Here is a 22455-nt window from a genome sequence, read left to right on the forward strand (position 1 = left end):
CCAGGCGGAAACATAAGAGTAACCAAATAGTTTGTATTTCTGTTGATTAGTTACATGCTCTCTGTTCCACCATGCAGCAACAGCAGGAGATGGCATCAGTGCGGAAGTCTCTGCAGTCAATGCTAATGTGATGTTATTCAGTGAATACAAAACTTTCACACTGAATGGAAGCTATTCGACGGCTGATTATGCTTTTGCAGCAGTAACTGAGCTTATATTTGCAATTTTAAAATGCTGGTTAGTTTTAAAGCTGCTTTCATGTTATTGTATCAAAGATTTAACTTTTCAGTGCTTTGCTTGCTCATTGTGTTGCTGAAATTAACTACAATAAAATACTCAATTCTGCCACCTGGTTAGTCATTCTATCTTCACCCTACCTCAGTATAATTAATTTTATTATGTACAACATCTTATAGATCACTTACAAGCCTATATTTGAAGCTTCAAAAAAATTCCAATAGTACTGAACCGATATGCTGAGCATAAAATGTGAATTGTGCGTGGGTAGCCGCCGTTTTGAAAATTGGGATCCAACAGCTATGTCCTTCATTACGGCACATTCCTCATGCACCCGATCGTTGTCACAACATGCACAAAAACTCCTGCAGGAAACTTGGTCAGCATCGGCTTTAAGTACGTTGTCACAGCCATTCAGGCGACATCGTCTAGTTTGCACTGGAGCTGCTTTTGAACCTTTCCACCCCACAGATGGCATATTAAAATTCATGGGCATTTCATCCATTTTTGCTGATGTGACATAATGAGTATACATGTTTTTGCCGCTGTCTGATGAAGAATCGCTGAAGCTGGTCATTTTGGCATCGAGGTCTCTTGGTAGTCTGAACAATAGTCTTCTGCCAAAACATTGTACATTTTTGTTCCATAAAGCACCATACCAACTGATTTTGCCAGACACAGTTTGAAACAACCCATGTAAGTGTAAATAGGCCTTGTTATGTCAGCAATATTGGCAAAGTCACATCTATTGACCAGCTGCACTGATCTTACTGCATTAAGATTTCACCATGCAGTATGGGACTGGTCACTTTGAAGCAAGGGCAGGGACTTCAGAGAAGCTGAGTATTTATGGACAAGGAGGGCAAGAGGGGGAGTGGCAAAAAAATGTATTGGATTGTTTGAAGGCTATTAATGTATAATTGGACCACAACATACACTTACCATGCACTTGGTATTTATTTTTATTTAGAAAGAACAAAAAAATTACAATTAAGCACGAGAGTAAAATCAAGAGGCTCATCAGTCACAATTATGTGCGAGTCCCCTGTAGGTTCTCAAAACAAAATTTCTGCAAAAGAAATTAATTTTCCATTATATCCAGTTGCTCCAAATAAATGGGGCTGGTACATTGGAGGATCTCTTACACAACATCTCATTGGATCATTCCTGTTGTATAACACCTCATTAGATTCTTCCAGTTACAATACTTAGTGCAGAAACAGCCAAGTCCAAGAAAAGGGACAAAGGTAAGAGAAATGCTTTGGTTCATGTTATAAATCATGTGGCATTAAATGTGGTGAGAGACAGGGCTGTGGCTGGGCTTATTTCAGGAGTGCAAACTCAACACTTAACTAACCAAAAAGTGAACCTTTCAGTATTTTACTCAAGATTAATCTCCCATCCCATCAATGTGAAAACAATACAGGACAGCACTGCACAAGGGTTACAAACTGTCAGAAATCCAGATATAATACTTGTGGCAACTGTTCAATGTTATTTCAAGGCAATAATTAATTGTAAATGGTGCCACGGACAGTTTACTGGTGTCAGATTCTTGCAAAGTTTGGGCATTTTCACTGATGTGAATTGGCTGCATGCCCAGCACCTTTTACCACAATGCAAGAAATCCCACGAAAATGCCAATTCCCATTACAACAGAAATTGTTATATTCAGAATTATCCAAGAGGCCAAAGACACCTGACATTTAATCTCCTTCAAAATCACTTCAGGGCCAGTGCAGTGCTGTCCCCACCCCTGTACTATCAGCCACGGCCCTGTACTATTCACAGTACTGTGACAGTATATGCTCAGAAAAAGCTCTTCAATAAGCCAAAGTATATGCTCTGCAAATGCACAATCAAAATAATTACATATGAGAAAAATTAACCATCTCTTTTAAACTCAGAAGTAATTTACTGGAAAGTTGATACTCTTGTAGATCACTGTCCACAGGGAGATCAAGAAGAACAAGCTTGTTCTCCAGTTACTGTATGATAGTCATAGGAGTTTACATCATTTTCTAGTTAAAGCAAGGCTCCCTGGTATCAAAAGAAAGTAGTAACAAAGTGATACATTTAGCTCAGAGATGCTTTTGCTTCTAATTATTGCCAGTTTTCCTTGTCCTGATACATGGGAACAAGAGCAGGTATATGGCAAAGCTCCTAATGAACATAGGCAGCATGTACAGACAGGCCAACTTTATTGCATCTTTCCTCTATGCAATAGATTTATAGGCAAAGATTGGTCCTGGTACAGGCACCAACCCACAGCTTCTTTCGATAGTGCCCGTATCCCAGACCTGTTAGCTTCTGCATGACAAAACAAAATTAGAACTTGACAAATGCCACTGAAAACAAGATTTAGAACCACAGGCAACAATGGGGGTATACTACAGAACAAAGTTATCCAGACAAATGGCAAAAGAACTGATCACACTTCATTAGTTTAAAAAAAAGTGTGATGTACTCTGTTAAACAAATCCCATGTTACTCGCCAGGTGGTGGGAGCTGCACATCGTTGGCTGTCTGGTGAAGGTGAGAAACAACGTTGAAGCTTTTGCCACTTCTGTATTTGAAGCCTTTTCAGCAGCTACCTCCTATTAATGACAGGAAAAACTTGTGCTGACCTGGAATCTCACACTCCAGGCTTTAGCGTCAGCTTGTCATCACTCATCTTCATGCCAAACCAGCATGTGTCAGAAAGCATAGTAATTCTCAGATACACAGCATTGGAATCTGCACAACTGCCATCAACTTGACATTTGAACACTTTTTAAGTTTGATTATGTCCATCTGTGAGGTAAAGGCTTGCAAGGTGCAAGTTCAGATGGATAAAACATTTCCTGTTCACCAGAGGTCAACAGGAACCCTCAAAATTATGGAGGATCACTTTTTAAATACAGGAGTACTGGCGTATTACCCACACACAGTAAAGATTCGAGTGTACTGGTGTGAAGAATTATCAGTCCTGTAAAATTATAAGCAGATGTACAGGGTTAGGTTAGGCCCAGTGCCTGCTCAGATTCCACAGGCAGGATGTTGGTCACTGCATCCTTCAGTGATATTTAAGCCTAAAAACCAATACTGGTCAAGGGGGAAAGCACATATTCTTAACATTCAAGGAATGAGAAATCTGTTTTTCTTGGAAGAATTCCCCGAAAGTGAAGACACCTCAGTGCAAGCCCCTCGGTGAATGTTACAAATTCATTCCTTTAATAACAGCACTAGCTTAGAAACAGAAAGTGCTTTGGATTCAGATCACGAGGAAAGTGCAGGAGGCTGACCTTGGGAGCAACACATCTATGAGGCGGGTGAAAGGGGTTATGGGATTACTGGATGCCCTAGTCATCAATGTTTGAAACTGAAAGCACTATTTTTGATAAAAATGAACACAAGACTGGAAGAATAGCAAATAAGCAGAGCGAACAAAGTATAAACGCTATACAGATTCTGCTCCTTAAAGTGCCAGTTCAGCCCAAATTAGGCCCTTCCCTTTAATTACCCACCCCTGTACAGCTTGAGCATTAACAGCAGCATCTCGAAGACAGCTTTATTGGTATAATCAGGGCATGGTCCAAAGAACATTGCAAAACTTTTATAATCCATGGACACCACAGGAGTTAGTGTCACCCTTTAAATTAAGACAACTCATTAGGTTGTTAAATGCCAAAACAACCATGTTTTTGTACTTCCCATTCCTAGTTGCTGCCTGCAAGGTTCCAGCCTGGCACAAAACATTTCCTCTCTGCAGTTCTCACTGTGATATGGCTCATCTGATTTTCCCAAGGTAGTTAAGTTGCAGGAACTTCCATTAAGTTTATTACCAAACCTAGAGTACTGTACCAGGCCTGTCGACAGCCTGCAGCTACATCAGACCAAAGGGGTTGAACACACCAGTGCATCTTATTTTAATTTGGTTCCATACAGAGTAGACGCCCATCATTGTTGGTTCCTGAGCTGCCAGTGTTACAGGAGACATGCATGCAGGGGTGAGTCAATCCTTCCCATCAGTCAGCTAGTTTAGGAGTGTTAGGCTTCATTCAGAAACTGAAGCTTAAACAAAACAAAAAAGTGCACACAATGATTGAACCATAAATTAATAACGTGTTCACTTTTTCTCCCAATTCCATATTTTTCTATGTACATTCTCTCAGTTGTGTGCTGGAGTTCTCTCTCATTGAGCACAATGGTTTAAGTCACTTGTGATGGTTCTGCTCCTGGATGTTGACTGGCGATGAGGGGGGACTGATTTTGAAGATGTTAATGTGAAGGTGGGAAGCAATCTGATTACAGACACCCACTGAGTAACGGATTAGGTCAAAGAGAGACCAGACCTGTGTGTCAAAGAGAAACAAAAAAAGCCAGTCAGAAAATGAATGCAGTGGCCCGAGTAACTTGACATACATCTTGACCTGCTACCCCATTCTCTTCTAGAATAGTGAGTGAGGATCCTGATCGTGTAACTACAAGGGTGCATCTACAATCTTCAGATAATAAAAACTTAGAAGCTGAGTACTGAGGAATCCTGTGAAAGTATTCACTTAGTGGCAGACAAAGAACACCCATCACAAGGGTCAGCATCTGCTCAGCAGCCTCATGGTGTAATGTTCAGACACCAGGGAAAACGTCATCATCCTGACCTCCAATATCAGTTCCAATCCGCAGAGAGCAGCTCAGAACCAAACTTTAATTTCATGGTACGCATGTGAGATATTGTGAGGGTCTCTTTCACAGCTTCACAAAGTATTCATGAATGAACTAGCATCCATTGTAACTGAGGCAGTATTTTCATGCAACTATTATCTGTGATGTCTACTGCATGGGAGCAATCTACAAACTCAAGGGTTCACCGTTCAATTCTAATTTGTTTGACAACAGCTGAAGCAAATAAGGCCCATTGTCACATTAGCACCAGGCACTGTTTGGCTCGTGTACCCACGCCACCATTCCCCTGTACACAAAATGAGATTGGAGTAAGTCACAGCCTGATATCTTCGATGATGGGACTTGGTGTCTTTGTGTATAATTAGTTGGGGACTTTGTCCAATATGTTCCAGGCTATTTATATCTCATTTTAGCATTGCACATTTTAAATTTGAAGTAAATGTTCAGGGATTTAAGTTACATGTTTATGGAGAAGGGTGGGGGAGCATGGGGAAAGTGCAGCCTGATTTCGCTGAAGGGTCTCAGTTCTAATTAACATTTTGTCTCCTTGTTCTGAATTGCCTCAGTAAAGGAAATAGTTTCTTCATCTCCTGCACTCAAGAATACAAGCCTAGGTCTTAAATTAACCCTCTAACTGCCAGTGTCATTGGAGGGGAATCTGCATCCCCTCCAAAACTAACACCTCCTTACTGTCTGGATTGCTGCTAGGCCAGCATTTATTATCCATCCCTAATTGGCACTGAGAAGGTGGTGGCAAGCCATCTTCTTGAACTGCTGCAGTCCATGTGGTGTAAGTACACCCAGTGTTGTCAGCTACAGAGGGAGTGCAGCGAAGGTTTACCAAACTGATTCCTGGATGGCAAGACTGGCGCACGAGCAGATATTGAGTCAGAAGGATGTTCCCGATGGTGGGGTGTCCAGAACCAGAGGTCACAAACCTGAGGATACGGGGTAGACCATTTAGGACAGAGATGAAGAGAAATTTCTTCACCAAGAGTGGTGAGCCTGTAGAATTTGTTACCACAGGAAGTAGTTAAACCAAAACATTGTACGTTTTCAAGAAGCAGTTAGATAGAACACTTGGAGCGAAGGGAATCCAAGGATATTTGGGTGGGGGGAGTGGGATCAGGCTGCTGAGTTGGATGATCAGGCGTGAAGGGTCGAATAACCTCCTCTTGCTCCTATTTTTCTATGTTTCTATTTAACACCTGCCCCATTACCTCCTCCATACAAAGCCCCAAACAATCCTTCCTGATGAGGCAGCAATTTATTTGTACTTCTTTAAAAAAAAAAAAAAATAATTTCTATTAAGATTTTCATAGGATATCAGTAACAAAATGAAAAAGGAACCCAACAGGGTTAATTAAGTACAAAACACAGTCCTAAAAAGCAACCCTCCGACTTAACACAAAGCAAACACAGCAAATATATACACCCCCTCAGACCCCCCAGTGTAAATAAACAAAAACAAAGATAAAGTAAACCCCCCCCCCCCCCCCGAGTTGCTGCTGCCATTGACTACCGTTCTGCCAGGAAGTCTAAGAACGGTTGCCACCACCTAAAGTACCCTTGTACCGACCCTCTCAAGGCAAATCTCACCCTCTCCAACTTAATAAACCCCGCAATATCGTTGATCCCGGATTCCACGCTTGGGGGCCTCGCATCCTTCCACTGAAGGAGAATCCTGCGCTGGGCTACCAGGGATGCAAAGGCCAGAATACCGGCCACTTCCGCCTCCTGCACTCCCGGCTCCCCTGCAACCCCAAATATTGCGTGCCCCCAGCCCGGCTTGACCCTGGAATCTACCACCCTCGACACCGTCCTCGCTACACTTCTCCAAAATTCCTCCAGCGCTGGGCATGCCCAGAACATATGGGTGTGATTTGCTGGGCTCCCCAAGCACCTAACACACCTGTCCTCGCCCCCAAAGAACCGGCTCATCCTTGTCCCGGTCATGTGTGCCCTGTGCAGCACCTTAAACTGTATGAGGCTGAACATTTCCTCTTCGTGCGCAGAGTTCACCCTCCCTAGGGCATCTGCCCACGTCCCTTCCTCGATCTCCTCTCCCAACTCCTCCTCCCACTTACCTTTCACCTCCACCACCGAGGCCTCCGCCTCCTCCTGCATCACCTGGTAAATTTCCGAGATATCTCCCCCCCGCCCCCCGAGAGCACCCTGTCCTGTACCGTGCGTGGCAGCAGCCGCGCAAATTCCATCACCTGCCGCCTGGCAAACGCCCTTATCTGTAAGTACCTGAAGGTGTTCGCCAGGGTGGAGCCCATACTTCTCCTCCAGCTCACCCAGGCTCGCGAACTTCCCGTCCACAAACAGGTCTCCCAATCTTCGTATCCCTGCCCTGTGCCACCCCGAAAACCCTCCATCTGTTCTCCCTGGGACGAACCGGTGGTTCCCCCGTACTGGGGTCCACACCGAGGCCCCAACTTCCCCCCTGTGCCGCCGTCGCTGCCCCCAGGTTTTGAGGGCAACCGCCACTACCGGGCTCGTGGTATACCTCCTTGGAGGGAGCAGCAGCGGCACCATTGCCAGACTCGTACCCTCACAAGACGCCGTCTCCAGCCTCTTCCATGCAGTCCCTCGCGCCAACACAATCCCCATTATGCTCCCGATGACCCGCCTTAAAAAGGCCTTCGGGATAAACACGGGGAGGCAGTGGAACAGGAACAAAAACCTTGGGAGCACCGTCATTTTGACTGACTGCACCCTACCCGCCAAAGACAGCGGCAACGCGTCCCACCTCTTGAACTCCTCCTCTATTTGCTCCACCAGCCTCGTGAAATTAAGTCTACGCAGGGCCCCCCAGCTCATGGCCACCTGGACCTCCAAATACCTGAAGCTCCTCTCCGCCCTTTTTAGTGGGAGCTCGCCAATCCCCCTCTCCTGGTCCCCTGGGTGAACCACGAACAGCTCGCTCTTCCCCATGTTGAGCTTGTACCCAGAGAAATCCCCGAATTCCCCGAGGATCCTCATTACCACCGGCATTTCCCCCACCGGGTCCGCCACATACAGCAGCAAGTCGTCCGCACAGAGCGACACCCTATGCTCCTCCCCACCCCAGTTCCTCGACTCCCTCAGTGCCATAGCCAGGGGTTCAATCGCCAGTGCGAAGAGCAGGGGGGACAGGGGACACCCCTGCCTCGCCCCTCGGTGCAACCGAAAATACTCAGACCTCCTCCTGTTCATGGCCACACTCGCCATCGGGACCTCAAACAACAACCTAACCCACCTGACAAACCCCTCCCCAAACCTCTTCAGCACCTCCCACAGGTACACCCACATTACCCTATCGAAGGCTTTCTCAGTCCATCGCCACCACTATCTCCGCCTCCCTCTCTCTCGCCGGCATCATGATAACGTTCAGAAGCCTCCGCACATTCGCGTTCAACTGCCTCCCCTTCACGAACCCAGTCTGGTCTTCGTGGATGACCTGCGGCACACAATCCTCAAGGCCAAGACCTTTGCCAGCACCTTGGCATCTACGTTTAGCAACAAAATCGGCCTACAAGACCCTCACTGCAGGGGATCCTTGTCCCGCTTCAGGATCAAGTAGATCAGTGCCCTGGACATCGTCGGGGACAATGCCCCCCCTCCCTTGCCTCATTGAAGGTCCTAAGTAACAACGGGCCCAACAGGTCCATACATTTTTAGAATTTTAGAATTCAACCGGGAAACCGTCCGGCCCGGTGCCTTCCCCACCTGCATGTTCCCTATCCCTTTGGTCAGCTCCTCCAGCCCAATCGGGGCCCCAATCCCGCCACCAGTCCCTCCTGCACCTTCGGAAACCTCAATTGGTCCAGAAAGCGGCCTATCCCTCCCTCCTCCAGTGGGGGCCCGGACCGATACAGTTCCTCATAAAAGTCCCTGAAGACCCCATTGATGCCAACCCCACTCCCTCCCCTGTCCTTAACTCCCCCGATCTCCCTAGCTGCGTCCCGCTTCCGAAGCTGATGCGCCAGCATTCGGCTTGCCTTTTCCCCATACTCATAAATTGCCCCTTGGGCCTTCCTCCACTGCACCTCCGCCTTCCTGATCGTCACCAGGTCGAATTCGGCCTGGAGGCTGCGCCTCTTCCTCAACAGTCCTTCCTCAGGCACCTCCGCATACCTCCTGTCTACCCTCACCATCTCCCCCACCAGCCTCTCCCTCTGCTCCCTCCTCTCCTTGTGGTCCCTAATGGAGAACAGCTCTCCCCTAACCACCGCCTTCAGCACCTCCCATACCATCCCCACTCGGACCTCCCCGTTATCGTTGGCCTCCAGGTACCTTCTCTATGCTTCCTCGGACCCGCTCACCCACCTCCTTGTCCGCCAACAGCCCCACCTCCAAGCGCCACAATGGGCGCTGGTCCCTCTCCTCCCCCAGCTCTAAGTCCACCCAATGCGGGGCATGATCCAAAATGGCTATCGCCGAGTACTCGGTATCCTCTACTCTCGCAATCAGCGCCCTGCTCAAAATAAAAAAGTCGATCCGGGAATAAGCCTTATGGACATGTGAGAAGAATGAAAATTCCCTAGGGCCCTTTTATCCGGCCCAACATGCGCCGCATAAAACCCGCATCGTCCCACTTCGGGGCGTACACATTGACCAGTACCACCCTCTCTCCCTGCAGCTTACCACTTACCATTATGTACCTACCGCCATTGTCTGCCAAAATGCTCGACGCCTCGAACAACATCTTCTTTCCCACCAAGATCGCCACCCCTCGATTTTTGGCATCCAGCCCCGAATGAAACACCTGACCTACCCACCCTTTCCTCAATCGTACCTGGTCTGCCACCTTCAGGTGTCTCCTGGAGCATGACCACATCCGCCTTCAGGTGCACGAACACGCGGGCCCGCTTGACCGGCCCGTTCAGTCCCCTTACATTCCAGGTTATCAGCCGGATCAGGGGGCTACCCGCTCCCCTCTCCCGCCAACTAGCCATAACCCCTCCTCGGCCAGCCACGCGCCCGCACCCCACGGCGGCAGACCCCCGTCTCAACCCCCACCACTCACTCCAGCTCCCCCTTGACCATAGCAGCAACTCGATTCCCCCCCCCCCCCCCCCCCCCCCCCCAGCTAGGACCCATCCTAGCTGCTTTACTCCCCCATTGCACTTCCGGAAGTCAGCTGACTCCTGCTGGCCCCGGCCACTCCCACCTCTCCTTCGACTCTTCCCATTGTGTGACACACCCTCCTCTTCCATTCCCCTTCCGCAGGCTCTCCACCTCCCCCTTCCATCCCAAGCGCGGGACACAACCCTCGCTTCCCCACCCCGGCCCCTCCAGTCTTCAGCGCGGGAAAAAGGCCCGCGCTTTCCACCTACCCGGCCTCTGACGCAGCTCCTTTTACAGGCTCAGTCCCCTCCCCCCCTGACTCAGGCCTCCCCATCCCCCGCGGGGCCCCATCTCATTGCCAGCCATCCACCCCTGTTCCATTTGCTTACCCCCCCTCCAAGAGCCCCCCCCGACCAACCCAACCAAAACAGTGCCCAACCCACCCTACCCACCCTCACCGAACCAGAAAGAAAAAAACAAGGCCAAAGGACCCCCCCCTCAAAAAGTAACATATCAACCGCAATCCCCAAACGCCCATCCCGACCCTCAATCTGTGTCCAACTTCTCAGCCTGAACAAAGGCCCACGCCTCCTCCAGAGACTCAAAATAATGGTGCTGGTCCTTGTAGGTGACCCACAGTCACGCCGGCTGCAGCATGCCAAACTTCACTCCCTTCCTGTGCAGCACCGCCTTCGCTCGATTGTACCCGGCCCTCCTCTTCGCCACCTCCGCAATCCAGCCCTGGTATATTCGAACCTCCGCATTCCCCCACCTGCTGCTCCTCTCCTTCTTGACCCACCTGAGCACACACTCCCGATCAGCGAACCGATGAAATGCACCAGCACGGCTCGTTAACCTTGGGCCTCCTCACCAGCACTCTATGGGCCCCTTCCAGCTCCAGGGGCCCCTGGAAGGACCCCGCTCCCATCAGCGAGTTCAACATGGTGACCACATAGGACCCCACGTCCAGCCCCTCCGGGAGGCCCAGAATCGGCAAGTTCTTCCGCCTCGACCGATTCTCCATCTCCTCGAACCACTCCTGCCATTTCTTGTGGAGCGCCTCGACCTTTAGCGCCAGGCCTAAGATCTCGTCCTCGCTGTTGGAGATCTTTTGTCGGGCCCCTGGGCCGTCTGTGCCTCCAGCAGCTTATCGATAGAAGGTTTCATCGGCTCAAGCAGGTCCGCTTTAATCTCCCTGAAGCAGCGCTGGATAACCTCCTGTTGCTCCTGCGCCCACTGCATCCACGCTGCCTGGTCCCCGCCCGCCACCATTTTGTTCTTCCCTTGCTCCTTCTCCGGGTTCACCACCACTTTTATTAGTCTCCCCGCTCCTGGTAAAGGCCATATACTGTCGGGGAACTATTGTACTCTCCTTCCCACAGCAGGAAACGTCGAAAAAATTCCGTTGGGGGCCCTGAAAAGAGCCAAAAGTCCGTTTTTTGCGGGAGCTGCCGAATGTGCGACTTAGCTCCGCATAGCCGCAACCATAATTCTATTTGTACTTCTTTCAATTCAGGCCAATCACTGCTCATAGTGGGGCAGGCTCTGCACTGGAGAGACCAAGCGCAGAATGGCTCAGTCCACAAGCATGACCCCCTATTGTGAGAAACACTGCTATTGCTCATTTCTCATACTATCATCCTGCCTTTGACATTTTAATTCACCATCTTCCATCCTCTGCCTGCTGCAATGTTCCAGTGAAGCCCAATACAAACAGGAGGAACAGCACCTCATCTTCCGGTTAGACATTTCACCATGAACTCTGTCCCCCACTTAAATGTTTCCCCCACTTCTCGCCCAAGTCTAGAACTTACTTTCATGCTCTTCTTTCAGAAAATGCTGATCTTTGATCTGCTAGCAACACATTCTGCTTTCTGATCTTTATGCCACTATTAGTACCTGCTTTAGTCTTGAACACTCCCTTTGTGTCCATGAAATCTTTGTCATTTTCTCTCTCCTGACCGCCAACCTATCCCCGACCTATTTTGCTCCACCCTTCCCTTGTCAACAGCATAAACCGCCCATCATATTTCTACCTCTTCAGCTCTGAAGAGCCATATTGGATTCAAAACTTCAACTCTGACGCCAGACCGATTGAGTTTGCCCAGCACTTTCTGCTTTTATTTCAAAATTAGATGAGCATGGATATCACAAAGGGTCTGTGGGGCTGTAGGAGATTACAGAAAAAGGAGGAACAAAGCCACGTAAGGATTTGAGAACAAGAATAAGAATTTTAAAATCAAGACTTGCTTTACCAGGAGCAATGTAGTTACTACATGGGCGGTAGAGTCTATGGAACGGGTTACCAGACTAGCTACAAGTGAAGAACAGTGTTATGGTGGATGCGATACTTGCTCATTACATCAATATTCACTAATTGCAGTGATACGGAATTGAATAGGACAATTTACATTGAATTGGGGCATTTAATCACAGCAAACTGATAAGAGCCAGAAAGGTAATCACAGTGAGACAGAAAGAACTCCTTATATGGCCAAGCCAATGGAAAACACCAGGAATATGCTAACCAACCAACAGCCAATCATGTACCCAACAAACCAATTCACATCCAGATGAGCTCTTTCAAAAACTGTATTTAGTTTGTCCAATCCTGAAACCATCTCACACAAGAGCACTCTGGAAAGACTTTTCTGGAAGGGAAGAGTCCCAGTGAACAAAGCAGGATAATCTAGGTCAACGTTCACTCCCAAGTGACCTACAGTCATGTCAAATTGACCTTTGGGGAACGTTTAATTGAAACTATTTTATTCCGAATACTCAATAAAGATGTTGGGTTTAATATGAACTTGTGTCGATCAGAATTCTTAGTCTCTGAATTGGAGGTAAAATCATAAGAGTTTTGGAATGCCTCAAATCTGCAGAGGTAGAATATGGTAGATCAGTCAGGGCTTTGTGGCGGGAAATTCATTTCCGATTATTATTTTAGTTTACGCACAGTTTATCAATTGATTAACCTATTATATTATTGTTTCAATTGCAACCAATAGAGGACTTCAGAATATAGTATGCGGCTCTGCTTAGCTTCACGACAGAAATGTACCACAGGATTTTAGTCAGGATAAAAGTGACTCATTATTGAGTTAATTACAAAACTGCTAGAGAGGCCCCTGTTGTACTCCTTTCCATTTCACAGAGCCACATTGCAAGAACTTGCAAGGTTGATCGGTGAAGTCTACATCCTCACACATTAAAACCATATCGAAATGTGGTGTTACCAGCACAGCAAAGTTAGAAGAGACTTATTGTACAGAAAGGAGGAAATAACAAAGCTGTATTCTACATTGTTAGTTTTAATTCGTAGTGTTTGAGAAGAAAAGTATTTCCATTTAGTTCAAAATATTCCTTACAGAGTTGTGGAACAGTGATTAGTTTTGTAATTGTATAATCCTTTTAGACTTTTATCACTCAAAACTATGCAGTAATTGAATGTATAAGGGGACTTTAACTCACTTTAAACAGATTATTGCTATACATTTATATTTTAGACACTGCAAAACTTTTAGTACCTTTGTAATCTTTTGTATTAGGTTTTAAGGTTATAAGCAACTTCACAACCCACCTTTTGTTTTAAGTACCAGTGACCACAGACAGAAAATTATCACCTAGCAAATATTCTGTAAAAACAGGTCTGATTTAGTGAAGAACTTGTACTAATGAAGCAAAATCAGAGACAATGAGCTCAAGGCATCATTCATGAGGGCATGGCAGGTCATTTCCCCTATCCTGAACAAATGCGCAAGTAGGATATCATAAAACAGACCCGTAACAAGATGTCATTAAAGGAACAGAAACAATCTATAATGAGGAGGAGGTCGTATACATCATGGACATTGTAAGGACCCAGTCAGGGAATAGTGGGAAGCGACAGTCAATGACCATCACCTTGCTGACAATCACAGATTGATCACACTAATTAAATCGATTAGAAAATAGCCTCGCCTCGTTTAGGTCAATCAGAATGTAATATCACTGATCACACAGTGGGTTGTGGCTTAGAAAGGGTTAATAAGCAGCAGTTTTCACTGATCAAGGCGTGCACCGGGCTTGAAACTCTGAAGTGTTCAGAGTCTGCAGAAGCAACAGAGACCGAGTATCGTCTTGCACCCAAAGCTGGAATGAATTCCTAAATACTGATGTCCTCTATCGGTTACATAGAATTTACAGTGCAGGAGGCCATTCGGCCCATCGAGTCTGCACCGGCTCTTGGAAACAGCACCCTACCCACGTCCACACCAACCTATCCCCATAACCCAGTAACCCCATTCAACCAACACTCAGGGCAATTTTGGACACAAAGAGCAATTTAGCATAGCCAATCCACCTAACCTGCACATCTTTGGACTGTGGGAGGAAACCAGAGCAACTCACACACACGGGGAGAATGTACAAACTCCACATAGACAGTCATTCGGGTCCCTGACACTGTGAGGCAGTGTCCACTGTGAAACTGTTGCTGCCCACCTCAGTGACTACCACAAAAATAAACCAGCTTTAACAAAGCTCTGCAGGCTCTCTCAGCTTATTTGGTTAAGTAAAAATTTTAAGTTTCTCTACATCTTGCATTCAACTGATAGCCCTGCCATTACTTGACTTCCCTCAAACTATTAAAGGCAACTTATGACCAACACTTGCAAGAATGTAAGGAAGTTGCAACACCCTGCAGTCAAAATCATCAAGTTCTGGAGCCCATTGCAAAACCCCTGCTTTCATCTAATGCAGTGAACAAACAATGAAGCACACCTCGCTCACCAGGCAAGAAGCTCATTACTGCACCCACTTTTCCATCACCGGACACAAGGCCCCATTATAACATACCATCCATCTAGAACAAAACACTCCTGCACAAGGCTGGATTGCAGCGTGCCTAAATTTAACAGACCCAGGTCTCTAATACAACACACCTCTCCTCCAGACTCAGGGCCTTATTATAGTGCACCTGCGGTATCTGCTGCCCTTCTAAATAGTGGTCATGGGTTTGGAAGGTGCTGCCTAAGGAGCCTTGGTGAGTTCCTACAGTCCATCTTGTAGATAGCACTCATGGCTGCTACTGTGCGTTTGTGGAAGGGGTAGCAATCAAATAGATAGCTGGATGGTAACGAGCTTCGAGTGTTGTTGGAGCTGCACTCATCCAGGTTAAGTGGAGAATATTCCTGACTTGTGCCTTATAGATGGACGACAGGAAGGTTGACAACAGGATGGAAGTCAGGAGGTTGAGTTACTCGCCGCATGGTTCCTCGCCTTGTACCTGTTTTATAGCCACAGTATTTATGTGGCTGCTCCAGTTCAGTATCTGGTCAATGGTAAACCCCAGGACGTTGATAGCGAGGGATTCGGTAATGGAATGTCATGGGGCAATGGTTTGATTCTCTCTTATTGGAGATGGTCATTGCCTGGCACTGTGTGGCGCAAATATTACTTGCCACTTATCAACCCAAGCCTGGATATTGTCCAAGTTTTGCTGCAATTGCACGTGGGCAGCTTCAGTGTCTAAGCAATTGCGAATGGTGAACATTGTACAATCATCAGCGAACATTCCTACTTCAGATCTTATATTGGAAGATGGCCGGTGATGATGCAGTTGAAGATGGTTGGGCCTCGGACACTACCCTGAGGAACTGAGATGATTGACATTCAACTACCACAACCATCTTCCTTCGTGACCACAATTCAGTAAGTTTAAGATATTGATGGATAAAGATTAGTGTAGTCCTCAGGTGAAGGTGCTAAATTGGGGGAAGGCTACATTACAACAATATTAGGTTGGAACTGAAGAATGTAGATTGGGGGCAGATGTTTGAAGGAAAGTTAACATCTGGCATGTGGGAGGCTTTCAAGTGTAAGTTGATAGGATTTCAGGACCAGCACGTTCCTGTAAGGATGAAGGATAAGTATGGCAAGTTTCGAGAACCTTGGATAACGAGAGATATTGCGAGCCTAGTCAAAAAGAAAAAGGAAGCATTTGTCAAGGCTAAAAGGCTGGGAACACACAAAGCAAGTATGGAATACAAGCAAAGTAGAAAGAAACTTAAGCAAGGAGTCAGGAGGGTCACTTCCACCCTATCCCCGTAACCCAATAACCCCTCCTAACCTTTTTGGAAAATACAGGCCAGTGAGCCTTAGGTCAGTGGTAGGGAAATTATTGGAGAGGATTCACTCCCACTTGGAAATAAGTAGACATATTGGCGAAAGGCAACATGATTTTATGAGGAGGCTGTGTCTCATTAACTTTATCGAGTTTTTCGATGAAGTGACAAAGATGATTGATGAGGGTAGGGCAGTGGATGTTGTCTACAGTCTACATGGACTTCAGTAAGGCCTTTGACAAGGTCCCTCATGGCAGACCAAATCTGCTAACTAGTGTTCTGTTTAATGATTTGAATCTATGGGCAGTTTAGAAGCAACTGAAAGTAATAAATCAAACTCTGATTTAGGCAAGACATGGGGTTAATGACTGTTGCTCTCTACTTACCAAAGCAATCCAGAGAACCAAGTACTCATTTATAAAACTGTTGAAGTATTGGTCCAGGAAGAGGAGACCCGGGCCAACAAAGATTGTGTCCTGCAAATGCATCTCACTTTTTGTCATATGGGCCACCTGTAATCAGGAGAGAATCTATTCAACTCTACCTGTAACTGATTCAAAATAAAACACACTGGTTCCAAGATTAGCAATTCTACATCATTAGATTAACCCATGTACAAAATTGCACACATACAGAACTGTCAGGGTGACTGCTGGGAATGCAGTGGTGCAAGATGAAAGGTTGTAAGTCTGCACCTGCAGCCCCCCTCACAGAATTCCCCAAAGTGCTTTATTGCCAATGAAGTGCTTTTGAAGTGTAGTTACCAATTTAGGAAATGCAGCAACCAATTTGTGCATAGCAAGCTCCTGCCAAAAGCAATGAGGTTTGAACAGACTTATCTGTTATATAGATATGTTGGTTGAGGGATAAATATTGGTCAGGTCACTGGGAAAACTGCACACGATCTTTTACATATTCCAAGATGGGCAGATGGTTGAAAATAGTAACTCTACTAAATACTGCACTGGAGTGTTAGTCTAGATTAAATGATTCGGTCTCGAGGGTGGAATTTGAACCCATTACCTTCTTCTGACTTAAACGAGAGTGGGACCAACTGCAATGCTGCTGACACATCTAACACAAGGCAAACCCAGATCAAACATGATCAGCATCAAAAGATAGCTTAAGATATCACAAGATTCCACTATGACCACGGCCTCTCATAATCAATTGAGAGATTTGAAGTTGCAAAATCTAGGTCATAATGGTGATATTGAACTGGTGCCAGCGGATTGGAAATTAGCAAACGTGACACCGTTTAAAAAAGGAGGTAGGCAGAAAGCGGGTAATTATAGGCAAGTGAGCTTAACTTTGGTAGTAGGGAAGATGCTGGAATCTATCATCAAGGAAGAAATAGCGAGGCATCTGGATGGAAATTGTCCCATTGGGCAGACGCAGCATGGGTTCAGAAAGGGCAGGTCGTGCCTAACTAATTTAATGGAATTTTGAGAGGTCATTACCAGTGCGGTAGATAACGGGGAGCCAATGGATGTGGTATATCTGGATTTCCAGAAAGCCTTTGACAAGGTGCCACACAAAAGGTTGCTGCATAAGATAAAGATGCATGGCATTAAAGGTAAAGTAGTAGCATGGATAAAGGATTGGTTAATTAATAGAAAACAAAGAGTGGGGATTAATGGGTGTTTTTCTGGTTGGCAATCAGTAGCTAGTGGTGTCCCTCAGGGATCAGTGTTGGGCCCACAATTGTTCACAATTTACATAGATGATTTGGAGTTGGGGACCAAGGGCAATGTGTCCAAGTTTGCAGACGACACCAAGATGAATGGTAAAGCAAAAAGTGCAGAGGATACCGGACGTCTGCAGAGGGATTTGGATAGGTTAAGTGAATGGGCTAGGGTCTGGCAGATGGAATACAATGTTGACAAATGTGAGGTTATCTATTTTGGTAGGAATAACAGCAAAAGGAATTATTATTTAAATGATAAAATATAAAAACATGCTGCTGTGCAGAGAGACCCGGGTGTGCTAGTGCATGAGTTGCAAAAAGTTGGTTTACAGGTGCAACAGGTGATTAAGGCGGCAAATGGAATTTTGTCCTTCATTGCTCGAGGAATGGAGTTCAAAACTAGGGAGGTTATACTGCAATTGTATAAGGTGTTAGTGAGGCCACACCTGGAGTATTGTGTCCAGTTTTGGTCTTCTTACCTGAGAAGGGACGTACTGGCGTTGGAGGGTGTGCAGAAGAGATTCACTAGGTTAATCCCAGAGCTGAAGGGATTGGGTTACGAGGAGAGGTCGAGTGGACTGGGACTGTACTCGTTGGAATTTAGAAGGATGAAGGGGGATCTTATAGAAACATATAAAATTATGAAGGGGATAGGATAGATGCAGGCAGGTTGTTTCCATTGGCAGGTGAAAACAGAACTAGGGGGCATAGCCTCAAGATAAGGGGAAGTAGATTTAGGACTGAGTTTAGGAGGAACTTCTTCACCCAAAGGGTTGTGAATCTATGGAATTCCTTGCGCAGTGAAGCAGTTGAGGCTCCTTCATTAAATGTTTTTAAGATAAAGATAGATAGTTTTTTTAAAGAATAAAGGGATTAAGGGTTACGGTGTTCGGGCCGGAAAGTGGAGCTGAGTCCACAAAAGATCAGCCATGATCTCATTGAATGGCAGAGCAGACTCGAGGGGCCAGATGACCTACTCCTGCTCCTAGTTCTTATGTTCTTGTGTATAGGTGGAGGAGAGCAGCTATCCATAGAAAAGGGTACGTACCACTAATTTATTGGTTATTTTTGCAGAAACAAAACCAAAAGCGAGGATGTAGAGACAAGGATTATTCTCAAAGAGTCGGCTGGTAGATTTCTTGTAGATCATCAATGCCAGTATTATAACTGCCCCAATGTGCAGGAATGGTGAGAGCACACTCGTACCCTGTGAAACATAACAATTCATGTGATTAATAGTGTCAGTCATTGCACACTCTCATTACCCGTCTAGAGAAACCATACCCATGCTGATGGCATAGGATGTGCTCCAGTCAGACATCCCACCCCCAGACTAAACATAGACCGGGTGACCGCTTTGCAAAACACCTTCGGTCCGTTTGCAACCATAAGCCCGAGCTCCCTATCTCTTGCCATTTTAACTCGCCATCTTGCTCTTATGTCCTTCCTTGGCCCCCTGCAATGTTGCAGTGATACCCAACGCAAACTGGAGGAGCAGCACCTCATTTTCCGATGAGGCGCGTTACAGCCTGCTGGAATTAACAATTGAGTTCAACAACTTCAGACTAAACTCCCGCCTTCATCTTGACCCTTTTTAAATCCATTTCTTTTTGTCCCAATGCCTGCCCCCTCCCTCCCCCACAGGGGTATCTGTGATTTAGCACCCTTACTATTGCAGCTACCACTCATCCCAATTAACCAATTTCCACCACTGGCCTGACGCGTTCCCTCTCCCCCCCACCCCCAACCGTGCGCAGGCGAACAGTCGCTTACTGCTATCGTGGAGCCATTCTTGCCAACACCACCAGTGAAGATGACCGTGAAGTAGTTAGTACAGGAGAAGATGCCACCTGCTACCACAAGGAGAGCAGGAACGATTTTAACTTGTATTTCCAACACTGGGATCTTTACAGGGAAAAATAATTAAAGAGAAGATAAGAATGATAAAAAAGCACCTAGAATTCACTGCTAAAACTGAAGACAAATATTGTGAGACGGCCCATCAGACCACTTTGGCCCATTCATCTCAAAGATCCAACAGCTTTTTCCCCCTAGAGCAGCATCCAGACCCACAAGTGATGTCAGAGTTTTGGCCTCCACTACTCAGTGATCAGCATATGAAGAATAATTTCTGATATCAGTCCTAAAATTGCTCTTTACAAGCTGGAACTCGTGTCCCTCCCCTTGTCTAACTCTCAGTAAAATGATATTCCATTTTAACCATATCACCTCTATAACAGCACCTGCTAAATGTCTCTTATTCTAAATTATAAACCCAAGGTACTCCAGTTTTGCTGCAGGACTGCACAACATTCACACTGGAGCTGCTTTATTTAGAGAACTACATCAAAAACGTCTTCAAAAAAGTGTGCAAGAAGATGCACATTGAAGCAGGTGAAGAAAATGTTCTTAGTTGCCTCATGAAAATTACCCCCAACAGGGCTTTCCAGCTCTAGGCATACTCCACATACCAGTGAACAGGATTACGGTAGGGATGTCAGGAGAGAGAGAGAGAGAGAGAGAGAGATACATGCCCATCAAAAGGAAAGGTTCAGCTGCCAGGATCAACCTGAAGCTCATCTGATGAAGGAATACTGAAAATTCCCCATTGTGAGCTTTAATTTTTATAGAATTTTCATAGAATTTACAGTGCCGAAGGAGGCCATTCGGCCCATCGAGTCTGCACCAGCTCTTGGAAAGAGCACCCTACCCAAGGTCCACATCTCCACCCTATCCCCATAACCCCACCCAACACTAAGGGCAGTTTTGGACACTAAGGGGCAATTTAGCATGGCCAATCCACCTAACCTGCACATCTTTGGACTGTGGGAGGAAACCGGAGCACCTGGAGGAAATCCACACACACACACACACACACACACACGGGGAGGATGCGCAGACTCCGCAGTGACCCAAGCCGGAATCGAACCTGGAGCTGTGAAGCAATTGTGCTATCCACAATGCTACCGTGCTGCCCTAACCATTGATAACCATTTAAAAAATGTAACCAGAATGGGTGGAGTGAATGCATCTTAATCAAGCAGTTCAGAATCATGAACTGTTGCCACACCGATTAGCATTTGCTACTTCCAGCATGGTTTCAGTTCGGTGTCATGGAGGTAGCAGGATAAATGGTACAAACCACTGGACATTGCTGGGGCCTTGGATGACCAAGATGTGGAGTTGGTTTTGTGCTACCTAGATGGGTGAAAGCGCTCCACAGGACAATCAATGCTGCAGCTTATCAGGTAGTGCCAACATCCACACCAAGCCTTTTCCTCCGGAGTCGAACAGATGAGGGATGAGGAGGTTGACCTCAAGTCTGTTTCAATCTAGAGATGACACACATTATGAAGCAAGGTCTAAAATCCTTTAATGCTCACTAAAAGAAGATCCCTATGCAACACCTCTGCTTGTGTGGGCAGAGATATTCTGCCACTTTCCCCCCACCTGGCTTGGTTAATCTTCTCAGCTTTCTCAAGCTTTCTCCTTCTGCAAAACTGGCACCACTCCTGCTCTGGGACCTTTCCAATCCTTGTGTGCAACAAATAAAGATTCAGAACCTCTGCTTGTTTCTCCAACCTTTAACCCCAGAGGTTGAATATCCCGTTTGTAGATTGAGAATTACCAGCCAGATGGGATGAAGCCTGTATTAAAAAACTTCTCAGCTTTGTGCTCTGCACATTTCCATTCCAAAATGAACCTGAGAGAGCGAGTGCACTCTGAGGAATGGGACAAAGTCTAGGGGTGTACATTAGTGCTTGTGTATTATACCACCCATTTAATGGTCTCAGTTTGGAAACAGCAGGTCTCCATGAGCAGAGGTTTCAGACCCACCTGATCTGCACAGAAGGCACATATTGAATTTCTTCGAGTGGACTTTTGTTATATACTTCGTGAGGTTTGACAACTGACTCCCTCACCATCCAAGATACAACTGCCCATCCAGGAGATGCCAGGAATTTGAGGCAGAGTGATAACTCCTCATTTGGAAAAATACAAGTAATCAAAACTAGGAAAGGGCAATGAGGAAGCCATTCAGTCTCTTTTGCCTATCCCACCATTCAATGAGGGAAGATGGTGGCACGGGAGCACAGTGGTTAGCACTGTGGCTTCACAGTGCCAGGGTCCCAGGTTAGATTCCTGCTTGGGTCACTGTCTGTGCGGAGTCTGCACGTTCTCCCCATGTCTGCGTGGGTTTCCTCTGGGTGCTCTGGTTTCCTCCCACAAGTCCCGAAAGATGTGCTGTTAGGTGAATTGGACATTCGGAATTCTCCCTCTATGTACCCGAACAGGCACCGGAATGTGGCAACTAGGGGATTTTCACAGTAACTTCATTAGTGTTAATGTAAGCCTACTTGTGACAATAATAAAGATGATTAATCTCTACCTGAAAAATATCTCATATCCTTAATACACAAAGCTACTAAAAAATTAAATCTGCACTCATCCAGGGAAGCAGTGTGTTCCATCACACTCCTGACTTCTGCCCTGTAGATGGTGGATATGCTTCTAGGGGTACGGTATATCAAGTAGTGTTATTTGCTGCGTAATTCCCAGCCTTTGACCTGCTCCTGTAGCCGCAACGTTTATGTGGATGGTCTAGTTTAATCTCTGGTCAACAGCAACCTCCAGGTTGCCGATTGCAGGGTAATTCATTGATAGTAATGCCAATGAATGTCAGGGAGAAATGCCAGATATTTACAC

The 22455-nt window shown here is 46.3% G+C and overlaps 2 protein-coding genes across 6 annotated transcripts in view; one reads left to right on the forward strand and one right to left on the reverse strand.

Moving 5' to 3' along the window:
• sycp3 (synaptonemal complex protein 3) overlaps positions 1–348 on the forward strand; it is a 236917-nt gene extending 236569 nt beyond the window's left edge. For all 4 annotated transcript variants that reach the window (XM_072480705.1, XM_072480708.1, XM_072480707.1 and 1 more), the window contains one exon: positions 78–348. In XM_072480705.1, coding sequence (XP_072336806.1) covers positions 78–131 — 54 coding nt within the window. In that variant the 3' untranslated portion in view covers positions 132–348. The remainder of the gene's footprint in view (positions 1–77) is intronic.
• An 827-nt stretch (positions 349–1175) lies between these two features.
• Positions 1176–22455, reverse strand: part of LOC140393984 (choline/ethanolaminephosphotransferase 1-like) — a 52034-nt gene continuing 30754 nt past the window's right edge. For both annotated transcript variants that reach the window (XM_072480704.1, XM_072480703.1), the window contains exons 5-8: positions 19522–19653; positions 18797–18955; positions 16448–16573; positions 1176–4571 (exon numbers count right to left, since the gene is read on the reverse strand). In XM_072480704.1, coding sequence (XP_072336805.1) covers positions 4434–4571; positions 16448–16573; positions 18797–18955; positions 19522–19653 — 555 coding nt within the window. In that variant the 3' untranslated portion in view covers positions 1176–4433. The remainder of the gene's footprint in view (positions 4572–16447; positions 16574–18796; positions 18956–19521; positions 19654–22455) is intronic.

The sequence above is a fragment of the Scyliorhinus torazame genome, chromosome 17, assembly GCF_047496885.1.
Source record: "Scyliorhinus torazame isolate Kashiwa2021f chromosome 17, sScyTor2.1, whole genome shotgun sequence".
NCBI classification, from domain to species: Eukaryota; Metazoa; Chordata; class Chondrichthyes; order Carcharhiniformes; family Scyliorhinidae; genus Scyliorhinus; species Scyliorhinus torazame.